The sequence below is a fragment of the Mustela nigripes genome, chromosome 5 (genome assembly GCF_022355385.1).
Source record: "Mustela nigripes isolate SB6536 chromosome 5, MUSNIG.SB6536, whole genome shotgun sequence".
In the NCBI taxonomy this organism is placed as follows: Eukaryota; Metazoa; Chordata; class Mammalia; order Carnivora; family Mustelidae; genus Mustela; species Mustela nigripes.
This window is the reverse complement of record NC_081561.1, coordinates 47,564,657-47,580,887: the sequence shown is the minus strand read 5'-3', so window position 1 is coordinate 47,580,887 and position 16,231 is coordinate 47,564,657. Positions and strand designations below refer to the sequence as shown.

Below are 16,231 nucleotides of genomic sequence, written 5' to 3'. Positions count from 1 at the left end.
AGGTCTCACGAATAATAAACTGTAAAGCCTGGACACAAGCCCTGTCTGACCTCGTGTTGCCTCCCATCTTTGGTTCACATGCCACAGACTAATAACTTTGGGAGCCATTCTTCTTTCAAAGACAATTTGCTCTAACTTAGCAAAATATATAATTTGTAAAATGAAAAGAAAAAATTCAGCAAAGTCATATCTGTTCCAGGATCTCCCTGTTCTAGTTCTTCCTGGAGACAAAACTGTGCTGGAAAAAATAGGGTAAAATACTTATATAATATTATTTTAAAATAAAAATAATAATAATTTAGAAAGGGCAAAATTTGTAAGAAGATGAAAAACACATCCCTCGCTGGGGTCAGCACTCCCTGGCAGCTGAGCCAAGAGCAGAGTCTCTAGACCCTAAACCCCATAGGGCCATCCTAAGGCACAATTCTGGAACTGTGTGAGAGCACCCTTTGTGTACAAGACAACCATTCCTCCCATATTTTCCCCTTTAACCTCCTCCCTCACCTCTTTACTCTCTTCTCCTAGATTTCCCCTTTAACCCCCTCCTTCCCCATGGGTTGAAGACTACTTGTTACTATAGTTAAAATGGATAAAACATAAAGAAAACACACAGAATTATCCAATTATCTAAATGATTTCATTCTCATTTTTTTCTCTCCTTACTCATTTTCATTTTATTGACTTAGTTGTCATAGCCATCCTCTCCTATGATCCCATTTTATTAAAAACTCTTCAAATAACATAACTCTCATTCACTAAAAAGGAATATGGTGGGGCACCTGGGTGGCTCAGTTGGTAAAGGGACTGCCTTCGGCAAAGGTCACGATCCTGGAGCCCTGGGATCAGTCCTGCTCCATGAGGAGTCTGCCCCTCCCTTTGATGCTCTCCCCTGTCATTCTCTTTCTCACTCTCTATCAAATAAATAAATAAAATCTTTAAAAAAAAAAAAAAACTTTTAAAAAGGAATATGGTAAGGTAAAAAAAGACATGGGATCCACTTCTCTCCTTTCCCTGTTTCTCCCTTGCAGATGTTCAACATGTCAATGAAGAACATAAGAAAATCAATACAGAAAAAAATATTACTTTCTAATATTAAAATTTTTTACTTAAAATTCACATTTTTATGTTGTATTTCCCACTAATGGGATTATGACCAATGGCCGCCTGGGGCAAAAGAGCCCAGCACATTTTTTAGTGAGAGGAAAGAGGCTGACTACATAATGCCACATTCCTTTTTCCATCACTTGAGCAAAACATGGAAAAGATCACATAAAGCCTGCCCTTTCTCTGGTTAACCAATAACAACACAAACCTTAACAGCCTGGTGCCTCTAAATGTTTGAGGTTAAAGCTCTAACTTCCAGACATAAAAGAATGAAAGATTTAATAATTATGTTCTCACATATTTGAGTTTTGTGCCAGAGATTTCAGTACACAATTTTTAAGATTATAAGGGAAGACAACTTTGAGCTGACACTAGAGCAAAACAGAACAAAAATGTAAGCAATCGACAATGGGAGTTAGCCAAGACTCTACTGTCTAGCTTTCCTCCACTCCCTCCAGTGACTCCTCATTTAATAAAACTTAACTTTAAACTCTGACACTGTAAAATACTTCAGGAAACAAATAAGCCAATTTGATTACAACCCTAAGCAATTGAATTGGCATCTAATGGCTGTTCTGCATAAAATAACATATTTTCCCAATTCTTACTGCATTGCAGCAGAAATAAGCCTTAAATCATGAGATCTGTCATTTTATTAAAAAAAAAAAAAGCAGTCACATAGTCCAGGTAAATCAAGCTTTGAATGCTTGCTGTCTGACTTTGAACCACTAAAGTAAACCACCTTGGGTAGTTGCTATAAGAATTAAATGATTTAATGTATGCAATGTATATTACACACAGTGAGAATACTCTTGCCAGGCACTGTATAAATAATATAGCCTTTGTCCTCAAGCAGGTCAAATAGTGTTTTGACATTTTTAGCAAAGGAAGTCTCCTTTTACTTGACCATTCAATTTATGAACTACTCAAAAGATCAATGGTCCAGTCCAACATGCCTGGCACACAGTAGGCCCCTAATAAATAGTCAGTGATACAGTACCTGTGGAGGTCATCCTCACTTCTGCTTCTACTTCTCTCTGGTATTTACTGGCAACAGTTGGAACCAGAGCAGTTACACTCCAGAAGACATGGGGCAATTCTCTGTGTCCCCTAACATGCCCCGCCAAGAGAGCCACAGTTACAAAGATTGCTAGGGCATCAGCTACCAAAGGGGAACCTCTGCATCACAAACTCTGCTTCCCGTGGATTCACCTCAGAAATGGGGAACTCCTGTCAGAGATTCCAACTCCAAAGTTTCATACCACAACGCTCACATCAACTCATCATCTCTGCCCCACCCTGTGGAAGAGCCCTACTCACAATATGTGTGTGATGAGACAGAAGATTGGAAGAGGGTAGTAGATAAACTGTTGGTATCCTTCATTAGTATTCACAATATATTTCCTCACAAAATCACCACAAAGCACTGTGTCTCAACCTTTTATCTCTTGCCAAAATACAAAGGATTCAGCTCCCAGCAGTACCAGAAGCTCCCTACAGAAATGATTCTCAGTTGGAGAGTGGGTGACATCGCCTGCCTGAAGGATACATCAGAATTTGGGAAAAGGATTTTGTCAATGAGTAGAGAAAGCGAGAGGACTAAAACATCCCTCAGGTGATATTGATATGCCCCTTGAAATGAGAACCACTTTTACAGAAGGCTATTACATGCTTTATTGGTACATTATTGGTACTCCTTTGTTACATGATGCTTTAAATAGGATTTGTGAGTAGCTTAAGAATATAACCTCATTTAAAATAATGTTTCTTTATAAGAAAATTCTAAGTCCCAAACAGCAGACTTATTTAATGTTACCTGTCTCCAACTTGAGGACTATCCATAAGAGGGAGAAAAAAACTGATTAATAGTTCATTGTAAAGTCATATAGGTGCTTTAGCTGTGATTTATAGAAGGGCTTCAGTGGGAACCAATAACTCCATGAAATTGTATGCAAATTTTATGTGTATATGTATTTTTCTGGAGAGCTTGTAATAAAGTATCCCACAGCACACAAAGAAATATTAATTTCAGAGCCACAACTATTTACTACACAGAGAAATGTACACATAAGCACCAATATCTAGGTCATACCAAGTACAAGAAGTTAAAAAACTCTAGACATCTGTCTCTATAATCCACCTTTTTTCCCATATAACCCTCTGCCATCCACATATATATCTGATACCAGAACTTGGTTTCAATCTTGAGAGAGAAAAAATCTTACTGAGAACTGAAGTCTTCCCATGCCCTAATACATAAATATTTACATGCTTCTTATATACTAAGACTTTTTACAGGGTCCAGTAATAATGGGTTTTAACTAAGTCACAGAGTGCACTGTAATCACCATGTACTTATCTTCTCGCCTTCATCATTACCCACAGGCCACACACCAGATAATTATAGATAACTAAAATGCATGTCAAATGCTCTAGAATTTAAATTTTCGATTTGCTGTTGAAAAGCTGTGCTTCAGAGCCATACAATCAATTCTTGCACAATAAATTAAAAGTATGCTAAACAATTCCATGATGTGAAAATAACATTAACCGACCTTCATGAGATGCTGATTTATCCATTTTGTAAACGTTTTCTTTTGAACTTTGTCCCGTTCATCTGTAAGGGGAAGAAAAGACATAACATGAAGTTGGTAAAATCTGTGAAGAGGAGATTTTAATCATGATTATACATATAAATAAAAATACGGTCTTCAAAAAGTACTGTTTAGTACATTTGGATTTTCTTGTTAAGTTTTGGCAGCTTACAGCTAGCCATAAGAAAGTTAGGAAGCCATCTGTCAAGCTGGTCTCTTTGCAGGGTTGTATTTGCCAATGTTACTCCATTAAACAAACCCCTCTGCGCACTCCATTGGCATAAACTCCGTCACAGGTACCACTCCGAGGAAGCTGTCTGACAAAAACCTTTCTAGCTTCAGGTGAGCCCTTACCCTGAACTTCCCTAAGCACTTGACCATTTGGTCTTCCAGCTAAAAGTGGGAAGGTAGGTAGTGCCATTCTCATCTTGTAGAAGGAGAAACCAAGACTTAGAGGGGTTAAATGGTTGTCCACAACTATTTAGCAAAACATTTAATCGCTGTGATAAAAGGAAAGACTCATATTCAGGACCTTTGGCTGAAGTAAACTGACTAACCAGGTTTCTAATCATGTTTCTTCTTTTATAGATTCCTGGTTTTGAACTGTCTGGTAAAAAAGAAACATCCCAACTAGATCCTCACTACAGAGAGCTAATACTGCCATGGTTACCACAGACATGGTACACAGAAGAGCGAGGGAAGGCTTCTTATGATTTAAGGAGAAGAGTACTGGAAAGTATGGTTCATCACATCATTATTACAAAAGAAAACCATAACCTTCCAACATCTAGAAGTGACATTCGAAACTATACTACCTTCCTCCTCCCTGGTTCTAGGCAGCAGTTCTCTGTGTAATTGTTTCCCTTCTTCCTCCTTTCTGTATTTAGGATAGTGCTTTCTTCTTTGGTGGTCTTGTTCCTTCTCTACCACAGTTTGAAATTCTCCATCCATTCCCTAGGGATAGGCTATATCTCACTTTCTCCCTCCTCATTCTTCATCCCTGAGTGCCCTTAAACTATTTTAATGGAAATGAAGTTCCTTTGAAAATGTTTTTCTATTTATTAAAAGTATTTATGGACACGGTTAGGGGGATTGGATTCAGATGGCTGCACAGCAATACCCTGAACTCACCTATAAACACACCCAATCTACAGCTACGCGTGAGTGAATTCCTTCTGATAAAGACCTGAAAACTAGCCAAACATCTCCTCCATGACAAAGGACGATGACAACAACCAAAAACAAAACAAAACAAAACAAAAAACAACAAAACACTGAGATAGGTAGGAGATGGTCTCATCAAAAACCCTACCCCCAATGTAGGGACCCACAACAACTGTGGCAGGGATCTCACAAATGTAGAGCATCTCCCTGAGGAATGTATTTGTGCCCTATACCAGGCATCATAACCCTTGGACCTGCACCAGAGAAATGGGCCCCCAAAATACCTGACTTTGAAAAACAACAGGGTTTAAATCCAAGAGAACCAAAAGGCTGTGTGGGAGCCTGTGTGGGAGAGAGAATGTTCACTCTTAAAGGGCTCACACACAGACTCACTCAACCATGGAACCAGCACAAAAGCAACAGTTTAAAAAGCACTTAGACCACATGAGAAGGAGATTCATTAGCTAATCTTAAAGCTTCTGCTGGACGTGCAAGGGCACCACCACCACCCCCTTCTCCCAAAGTCCCACTTCAGCCAGTAGGGAGCCCTGTTCCACCCTGGACTGCCCCAAAGCACTATTGAAGATGGTGGGATTCCCTAGTCCTAGGCTTCACATGGAGTCTACTGAAGCCAGTGGGCACATGCAGTCCACACACGGGTGACCCCTTAAGCCCTTATCTCTGGTGGCCAGGGTGGACACTGTTGCTGGGCTCCATGGAACTAGAATAGGGGAGATAGTTCTTGGCAGGCTACAGCTCCCAGGGCAAAGCACAAACATGAGACTGAAACACACCCCCACTGTTCCTGTGGAAATGGCGTATTTACTTGTCTTGGAGCATTAGTCAGAAGGGCAAGCTTCAGGTTTACCATACATAGACAAACCACGGAGGAACTCTCAGAAAACATGGGCCAGAGGTGGCCACCTTTGTACTCTCCCTTAGCCTCACTATGGCTTACAGGTACTTCCCAGAAAGAGCTTATTCACTCATCTGGAGCCCTGATTTTTCAACTGTTGCCAAGAAGACATCTCTAAATCACTTGGTCTGCAGACCCAGGGGCTGACTGAGGGCCTGGTTTCCAGTCAGTCAGAAAATAAATGCTGACTGAGATCCCTTCCTTTGGAACACTGTCAGGGTTTGACACAATCCCAACAACTGGGACCAAGGATAAAGCAGCCTGCTTAAACAATCACAAAAGTTTGAGAGACAACCAAGAGCTAGGGTAAGGTTGAATGATAAGGTCCATCGCCTACACAAAATCACTCCTTCAAGATGGGGAGAGGTTGGTGATTTGCCTGGTACACAGAAATAAATACAGAGAGACAAGCAAAATGAGGGAACCCAGAAATATGTTTCAAGCAAACAAATAAGATAACACCCCAGGAAAAAATTTAATGAACTGGTGTTAAGTAACTCACCCGACAGAGTTCAAGCAATGGTCATTAAGATACAGAACTTGAGGGGCACCTGGGTGGCTTAGTGGATTAAGCCACTGCCTTCGGCTCAGGTCATGCATGATCTTGGGGTCCTGGGATCGAGCCCCGCATCTGCCTCAGCATCCCTGCTGAGTAGAGAGCCTGCTTCCCCCTCTCTCTCTGCCTGACTCTCTGCCTACTTGTGATCTCTCTGTCAAATAAATGAATAGAATCTTAAAAAAAAAAAAAAAAGATACAGAACTTGAGAGAAGAACGGATAAACTTCAAAAGATAGAAAATATTAAGAAAGTACTAAACAGAAGTCACAGAGCTGAAGAATATCATAACTGAACTTAAAAATACATCAGAGTAGTTCAACAGCAAACTAGATGAAGCAGAAGAACAGATCATCCTGGAAGACAAGGCAATGGAACCCAGCCAAACACAGGAGCAAAAAGAATAAAAAGTATTTTAAAAAGTGTAGATAGTTTAAGAGACCCATAAAACAACATCTCACAGGATAACATTTACATCCCAGAAAGAGAAGAGAAAGAATGAGAAAAGGGGCAAAAAATTTTTTTGAAGAAATAATGGCTGAACATTTCCCTAACCTAAGGAAGGAAGGAGACATCTAGGTCCATGAAGCATAGAAAGCTCCAAATAAGAAGAACTCGGAGACCCACACCAAGATACCCTGTAATTAAATCGTCAAAAGTTAAAAGAAAAAGAGAGAATCTTAAAAGCAGCAAGAGAAAAACCATTTGCTACATAAAAGGGAAGCCCCATAAGACTATAAGCTGATTTTTCAGAAGAAACTTTATAGGCCAGAAGAAAGTGGCATGATATATTCAACATACGGAAAGGAAAAAAAAAACTTCCAACCAAGAATACTCTACCCAGGAAGTTTATCATTCAGAACTGAAAGAAAGATAATGAGTTTTCCAGACAAGGAACAGCTAAAGGTATTCATTACCACTAAACTGGCCTTCCAACAAATGTTACAGAAACTTCTTCAAGCTGAAAAGAAGAAGCACTAACTAATAACAAGAAAATATGTATTTAGAGAAGTAAAAACTATGCTGGGAAAGCAAATATAAAGGTAGTAGATTAGTCACTTGTAAATCTACTGTGAGGTTTAAAAGACGAAAGTAGTAAAATCAACTATAACTACAATAGTAAATTAAGGGGTAAACAAAAGTATTTAAGATACTTCAAAAAGACTAAACACAAAGGTGGAGGCAAAGTAAAAAGGTACAGTTTTTAGAATGTGCTCAAACTCAATACCAACTTAAAGTAGACTTTTATGTATAAAGAATGAGACAGGTGAATCTCACAGTAACCACAAAGGAAAAATTTACAGTAGGTACATAAAAGATAATGAGAAAAGAAACAAAACACAACACTAAAAAAAGTTATCACATTACAATGGAAGGAAGCAAATGAAGAAAAAAACAGAGAGGAGCTACAAAAATAAGCAGAAAACAATTAACAAAATGACATTAAGTACACACCTATCAAAAATTGCTTTATTTTTTTAAAGATTTCATTTTTAAAGATTTTATTTTAAAGATTTAAGACCCAACATGGGGCTCAAACTCACACCACAAGATCAAGTTGCATGCTCTACCACCTGAGCCAGCCATATGCCCCAATAATTGCTTTCAATGTAAATGGACTAAATTCTTTAATCAAAAGACACAGATTGGCTCAATGGATTTAAAACAAGACATCTATATACTGCAAATAAAAGACTCACTTCAGATCTAAGGATACACATAGACTGAAAATGAAGGGATGGAAAACATGCCATATGCAAACAGAAAAGAAAAGAAAGCTGCTATAGCTACACTTACATCAGACAAACTAGACTGTAAAACAAAGACTGTGTAAGAGACAAAGGACATTATATAATGATAAAAAGGTCAATCCAACAAGACAATTTAACCCTTGTAAATATTTATGCACTCTAAATATATGAAGCAATTATTAACAAGACCTAAAAGGAGAAATTGACAGCAATGCAATAATAATATGGAATTTTAACAACCCATTTATATCAATGGATAGATCATCCAGAAAAAAAATTAATATGAAAACATTGGCCTTAAATGATACACTGGACCAGATGGATTTAATACATATATATGGAATATTCTATCGAAAGGCAGTAGAATACACATTCTTCTCAAGTATATGGAATATTCTCTAGGACAGATCAAATATTAGAGCAAAAACCAGATCTCAACAAACTTAAGAAGATAAAAATCATATCAAGCATCTTCTTTGACCATAATGGTATGAAACTAGAAAGTAATTACAGCAACAGAAGTCACAAATACATGGAGATTAAACAACATGCTAGTGAACAACTAATAGGTCAACAAAAAAGTCAAAGGGGTAGTTTAAAAATACCTTGGGACAAATGAAAATGTAAATAAAATATTCCAAAACCTATGGGATATAGCAAAAGCAGTTCTAAGCAAAAAGTTCACAGCAATGAGTTTCACAGGCCTGCCTTAGAAAACATGGAAAATTTCAAATAAACAATCCCACTTTCCACCTAAAGGAACTAAAAAATAAGAGTAAACAAAGCTCAAAGTTAGAAAAAGGAAGGAAATAATAAAGATCAGAATGGAAAATTCTTCCTTAACTTATAATGGGTTTATATCCCAAAACCCCATCAGAGATTGCAGTCAAATGCTCTACCCCTGAGCTATACTCCCCAATAACCCCATCAGAGATTTAATATATCATTGACTGATAATGTATTTGTTACACCAAACCTACAGAACATCACAGCTTAGCCTAGCCTACCTTAAATATGCTCAGAACACTTACACTGGCCTACAGGTGTGCAAAATCATCTAACACAAAGCCTATTTTATAATAAAGTTCTGATTCACCATATAATTTATCAACTGCTGAATTATGGAATATTGAATGTTTATAAGTGTAGAAAGGTTGTAACTACAGCAGTTATTTACCTGTGTCATCACATGCCTGCCTGGGAGCTGCAGCTGATACTGCTTAGCATCATGACAGAATATTATACCACATATCAGGAGCAAAAAAAAAAAAAAATCAAAATTCAAAGTATAGTTCTTACTGAATGTATATCACTTTCACACTAGAGTAAGTAAAAAAATCTAACTTGAATCGTCATAAATTAGGGACCATCTGTAAATGCAATAGAGACAAAACCAATTAAAAAGATCAATGAAGCTAAGAGTTGGTTCTTTGAAAAGATAAAATTAACAAGCTTTTACCTAGACTCACAAAGAAAAAGAGAACTCAAATAAATAAAATTGGAAATGAAAGAGAAGCTATAACTGATTACACAGAAATACAGAGGATCATGAAGAGACTACTATGAACAAATTATACCCTCAACAAATTAAACCTAGGATGGGTAAATTCCCAGAAACATACAATTTTCCAATATCAAATCACGAAGTAGAAAATCTGAATAGATCAATCACTAGTAAGGAGACTGAATCAGTAAATAACTCCAAACAAACAAAAGTTCAAGAGCACACAGTGTTTTACTGTTGAGTATGGTGTTAGCTATGGGTTTAATGTATGGCCTTTATTATGTTGAGCTATGTTGCCTTTACACCCACTTTATTGAGTTTTTATCATAATGGATGTTGAAATTTATCAACATCCATTATGATAAAAAACATTTTTTCACCTATTGAAATAATTTTCATCCTTCATTTTGTTAATGTGGTATATCATTTTGATTGATTTGTCAATGTCAGATCACCCAGAACAAATCCCACTTGATTATGATGTATAACTCTTTTAATCTATTGTTGAATTTGGTTTGCTAATATTTTGTTGAAGATTTTTGCCTCTATGTTCATCAGGAATATCAGGCTATACTTTTTTTTTTTTTTTTTTTTTTTTTTTTTTTTTTTTTTTTTTTTTTTTGTGGTGTCATGGTCTGGTTTTGTTATCAAGGTAATGCTAGCCTCGTAAAATGAGTTTGGAAATATTCCCTCCTCTTAATTTTTGAAACAATTTGAGGACAGATATTAAATCTTTGAATGTCTGGTAGAATTCCAGATGGCCAAAAGCGCATGAAAAGATGTTCAACATCATTAATTATCTTGGAAATGCAAATCAAAACCACAATGAGATATCACTGCACACCTGTTAAATGGCTGTTATCAAAAAGTCAAGAAATAGCAAGTGCTGGAGAAAACGTGGATAAAAGGGAACCCTTGTACCCTGTCTGTGGGGATACAGATTGGTACAGCCACTATAGAAAACAGTATGGAGGGGCGCCTGGGTGGCTCAGTGGGTTGAAGCCTCTGCCTTTGGCTCAGGTCATAATCCCAGGGTCCTGGGATCGAGCCCCCCCTCCCCGCCCGCGTCGGACTCTCTACTCAGCGGGGAGCCTGCTTCCCTTCCTCTCTCTGTCTGACTCTCTGCCTACTTATGATCCCTGTCAAATAAATAAATAAATAGATAGATAGATAAATAAATAAATAAATAAACAAACAAACAGTATGGATGTTCCTCAAAAAATTAAAAATAGAATGACCATAGGGTACTTGATCTAGCTATTTGACCTCTGGCTATTTATCCAGAGAAAACAAAAACACTAATTCCCAATGTAAAATCTCTAGGCACAAATCTCCCCAAAAACAATGAAATCAAGTAATTGTTAACCAATATTATCATCCACAAAATATGTATTAATTCCTCTCTTGGCCCCTTTAGGGTATCGTCTATACGTTAGTCACCTTTGTCTATCCCAGAGAAGATGTTATAGTGCTTTTATGCACTTCCCAAATAAAAATACCCCATGGGGCACCTGTGTGGCTCAGTGGGTTAGGCCTCTGCCTTCAGCTCAGGTAATGATTTCAAAGTCCTGGGATTGAGCCCCATATCCGGCTCTCTGCCCAGCAGGGAGCCAGCTTCCCCCTCGCTCTCTGCCTGTCTCTCTGCCTACTTGTGATCTCTCTCTCTCTGTCAAATAAATAAATAAAATCTTAAAAAAAAAAATACCCCAAATGTGAATTAATTATGCCTCAAAAAGGACAACTGAAATCTATATAGGTAGATATACTACAATACCTCTTAAAGCAATAATGGGATCTTAGACATCTTTGAGCCTTGTTCCTAAAGAGCTCAGAATGAACCTAAATTACTAGTACATAAGGCAAGAACAAAGTATAAGAAGCAACTACTTGTCCTACTTACTGATAAAATATAGATTCTATACATCCCTCATTTAGTCATTCATTCCAACATCTATCAAGCCATATGATGAGCCCAGTGCCACAGCGGTACTGGGATCACCATGCTGATAGAAAGTGCACTGGCCCTTGCTCTCCGGAGTTCATCATCTAGAGAGGGCACCTGACATGAAAGCAGCGTGATAAGCATGCCAACAGAGCAAACGATGCAGCATTCACCATGTAAGCAAGCACAAATAAGAGAAAGACCAATCCTGCTCAAGGCGTCAAATGGGACTCCAAGGAAAAGAAGTCGATTAGCAAGACAGAAGACAGCCCTGTGTCAAAACCCAAGTGTTAGAGTGCCTTGGGTGGCTCAGTTGGTTAAGTGTCTGCCTTCAGCTCAGATTATGATCCAAGGGTCCTCGGATGGAGCCCTGCATTGTGCTCCCTGCTCAGTGGGGAGCCTGCTTCTCCTCCCTCTGCCACTTCCCTGCTTGTACTCTCTGGCTCTATCTATCAAATAAACAAATAAAATCTAAAAAAAAAAAATAGGAAGTGTTGTTATTCCCTCCAGAGTTGCCTCCTCTACACCAAAGAGACAGTCATCTTTCAAATGGAAGTGCTGAACAAATCTCAGTCACAGACAATGGTGTGGAAGAACCTCGCTCTGCGGTGCCATGTGACCTTTGGACAAGCGAGTGCAAACAATCAAACCTCTGCACCAAAGTCTAGGACTTATATCACCTTTCCGGCACTGCTTTTCCAAGCCTCCAGCAAAAAGTAAACAGAGTAGGGGAATAAAAAAAAGATTACCTCTTAGGCAATACCTACATTATTCCCATCTAATTAATAACCTAGGACCCTAATCTTAAATCATCAAGAAAAAAAATTAAAATGTATTATTTATTAAAAATCTTCATAATTCAAGGACAGACAGCTTTCATATCATGTTACAGAATACAAGATTAAGGCATTCCTGTAAACTATCCTCCAAAATTCTATTAAATTTTTGGATTATCATGTAATATAAACTCTAAACAAATTTATTCTGTCTCATTAAATTTAATATATGTATATGTTATATATAATTATATATGTTATATACAATATATAATTATGTACATAATTATGTATATTATACAAAGTCTTCTCCTTTTGACACATAATGGCTAATAAAATATATTTCTTATTTTCTAAATTAACAAAAAATGGTCCTCTACTTTAAGGAATATGAAGAAATAGAATATGTGTTCTTAAAAAATCACTTATTGATTAATTTCTTACCCACATGATATATAAAGAATTGTGATTTAATCAAATAAGTTTCCTCCTGGTACAAATGACAGATTCAGTTAAGTGATACAACTCTAAAAACGTTATTTTGATCCCTGAGGTTTGGCTATGGTGGTTTCTGCTAGAGGCTCAAAAGCCCTGCTGAAAATATAAGGTGGGAGTTAAATATTTGTGAGATAATACTGAGGAAATGCCGAGGAAATATACCTCGGAATTATGACGCACAACTAAAGTACATGAGTAAGGTACCAAGAGCAAGCTAACTAAGTAACACACACATTTCATAAAATCTGATACTGTTTTCTAACAGTTAACACCTAAACCTTTTCTTTCAGACCCTGATGAACCTAGCTGACTCCCATTCAAGTATACCAAGGCAGTTTCTTCGACACTGGAAGCCTCCCACAGCACCACAACAATGAGGAAAGAGGTATGGTGAACTTGAAGGGCCTCAGCTTCCTTCAGGAAAGCAGCTTAAGATCAGGGAATAATTCAGGTCTGGGGAGACAGTGATGTGCCACTTTCCAGAAGCATTATTTCAAAAGCGAGTTATTTCAAAAGGGAGTATTCCAGATTACACCATCTAATTTTCCAATTACAAGTCTCATGATGGTTCTTTATTTCATTTTAGGAAGGGATGTCTAACACTGAGATTTATATTTAGGGCAACGTTGCTATGACAACAAATAGGGAAAACCACTCCTGAGATTTTAACCGATTTTACTGGTTTTACAGATTTTACAGGTTTTCCAGTTATTTTTCTGAATGAAGTTTTAGAACATTCCTCTACTGGAAAATTATTTCATGTATAGAGTAAGTTCCAAGTAAAAATATACATCTATGATCATTTTATAAAGTACAACCTGGCTGAAAATATATAATGACACAAAATGCAAAGAATAACAGAATTTGGAAAAAAAACAAATATATGTGCAAAAACAGCACGGATTATTATTACAACCTACACTGACTGGCTTTCAATAAAATCCAATCAAAATTAAATCCACTTAGTAATCATACGTAAAATAAATATTAGGATTGTTTAAACACATACCCTATGTACAATGAGAGGGTGAAAGTTCTCTCCAGCGAGGCACAGAAGTTACTATGTGAGCCTCTCCAGATATCTGAAGGGTGCCCCACGGACTGCTAAACTCCCGCCACACAAACCAACACCACAGGTAATGCAACTTTCCCTTCTCAGTACTGAAAACATAAAAGTGATATTACAGGTCAAACTACTAACCCATACAGCACATCAGCCCCACCAGCTTTGCGTTCCAGTCTTGATCATTCCTCATGAGCTGCCCCATCATTCTGCAAGAAATGTGTCCAAGAAGTCCCCTAAACTTTCAGTACAAACTCTGATGTGTCAGAGTCCTGTTAACTTTCTATGCAGAAAAAACAACACTGACTAGACACTCCCACTTACAAGCTGAAAACTAGTCAACTCCCCCTTTTAAACAAACATAAGCAAAGACAGCCTCCTGCACTATTTTGCGCAGGGTATATACAATTATTGCTTTTAAAAAACAAAACAGAAAACCCAAATAAGTTATCTTTATCCTTTTAACTTTAAGCTGTTCATATGAAATCCCTTAAAAAGTGAGTTTTGATTTCCTAACTATTTTGCAGTGAGGCAAACCAATAGGATGTCCCATTTCACTGCTGAACTAGCTCATCACATTCTCCAACACCCCAGGCAGAATTCCCCTCGAATAAAAAACAATACCCAGCCTAACTCGTTTAACTCATCCCTGATATGCATGCTATGAAGGTGACTTAGAAAGCCCTGCGGTATGTGCTATACACACAGACACACACCCTTCGGGAGCAATTCCACCAGCAAGTGTTTATGTACACTTCACAAAAAATTTCACTTCAATCACAGTTCTTTGAGCTGGATGGTACCTCTTCATTTTGTAGAAAAAAAAAAACAAGATTTGGGGAGATTAAGAAACCAGCCTAAGATTCCACAGCCTAAGTGGGATCTTTAATCTGATTTGAAAACCCACAGCTTTTCTATGTCACCCAACAGTAGGCCCCCTAATCAAATAATGCAGGAGAAACAAGGGGTCTCCAATGTACAAGACCTTCGCTTGAGCATGAATGAAAAAATGTCAAAAAATGAGAACCCCTGGGGTACCTGGCTGGTCCTGAGTTTGAGCCTCACATTGGGTGTAGAGACTACTTGAATGAATGAATGAATGAATGAATGAAATTTTAAAAGGAAGGAAGACAGGGAGGGAGGGAAGAAAGGGGAACCGCCATTCTAAAGAAGCAACAGTCAGCGCATTCAGAATGCCCATGTTGTCTGAAACATGAGACAGAACTCCTTTCTGAATAGAAATGGTATGAACTGTAACTTCAAAATGACAAAAAAACAACAAAAAGATCACTAGGTATTTTCAGCTATAAGCAACCAGCACACTTGATCATGCCAAGGAAGAAGACCCTGCTAGATTAGTAGTTGCCAATATGCTTTGAAATATCCACAAATGCTCTTTAACTCTATTCTAAATGTACCATAAATGAAAAAATATATATATATATCGACTTCTGCAGAGAAGTTTAAAGCATGTGCTCAGTCAGTACGCTTCGCTTCCTTTCTCCCTCTAATTGTCTTTGTTTTATTAGAGTCCCTGCCTCTGCCACAGAATAGCCTGAGCTCACCCACTTCACTGAAGGAGGCTAGAAACAGCGGCAAACAACATGGGAGCACTTACGATTTGCCAGGTATTGTTCTCAGCAACATACATACAACACCCATATACTGCATATTATCCTCACAACAATCCTGTGAGATTATGCCTATTAATGACAGAAGAAACAGAGGCACTTAGAGGTCAAACAACTTGCCCAGGGTTTTACAGCTCCGAAGGCACAGGGTAGGGAGAGGATGCAGTTTGTAAAAGCAGAGTCGATATTCTAAATTTCATACTTGGAAAACAAAATGCTAACTTCTTAGTAAGGTAACTAACGACAAAAAGTAAAAAGTGAGGCTTGGACAAATCAGCGGTGAGGATACACAAAAGACGAAACTCACCTTCTGCAGATCAGTCGTTCTCAAGAAGACGGGAAGGGCTAATTACAAAGCTTTACCAAGAGGTCACAACAGAACTTAGGGCAAGCATGAGATTTCTGTTTTATTAATAAGGTTCAGATGTGAATTTCAAAAGACTGGACAACACTTTGCAAAGGACTCTATCAAAAGAAAGAAAGAAACTGAAAGAAAAAAGGAAGGAAGGAAGGTAGAAGGGAGGGAAGGAAAAGAAAGGAAGGAAGGAAAGAGAAGGGAAGGGAAGGGAGGAAAAAAGAAAAGAAAAGAAAAGAAGTGTTGGAGTCCTGTGGAAAAAAGATACAGGTGGTAGAGATTATGGGGATGGATCTGTTCAGTCCCCCGCCACTGCCCAGAAATAGCTCTGTAGTATAATACAGTAAAAACTGCAAGGGAAAAATTCTTAAGATTTCT

The 16,231-nt window shown here is 37.8% G+C and overlaps 1 protein-coding gene across 18 annotated transcripts in view; it reads right to left on the bottom strand.

The window, feature by feature from the left end:
- DST (dystonin) overlaps positions 1 to 16,231 on the bottom strand; it is a 472,092-nt gene that overhangs the window by 252,137 nt on the left and 203,724 nt on the right. For all 18 annotated transcript variants that reach the window (XM_059400215.1, XM_059400198.1, XM_059400206.1 and 15 more), the window contains one exon: positions 3,660 to 3,721. In XM_059400215.1, the coding sequence (XP_059256198.1) occupies positions 3,660 to 3,721 (62 nt within the window). The remainder of the gene's footprint in view (positions 1 to 3,659; positions 3,722 to 16,231) is intronic.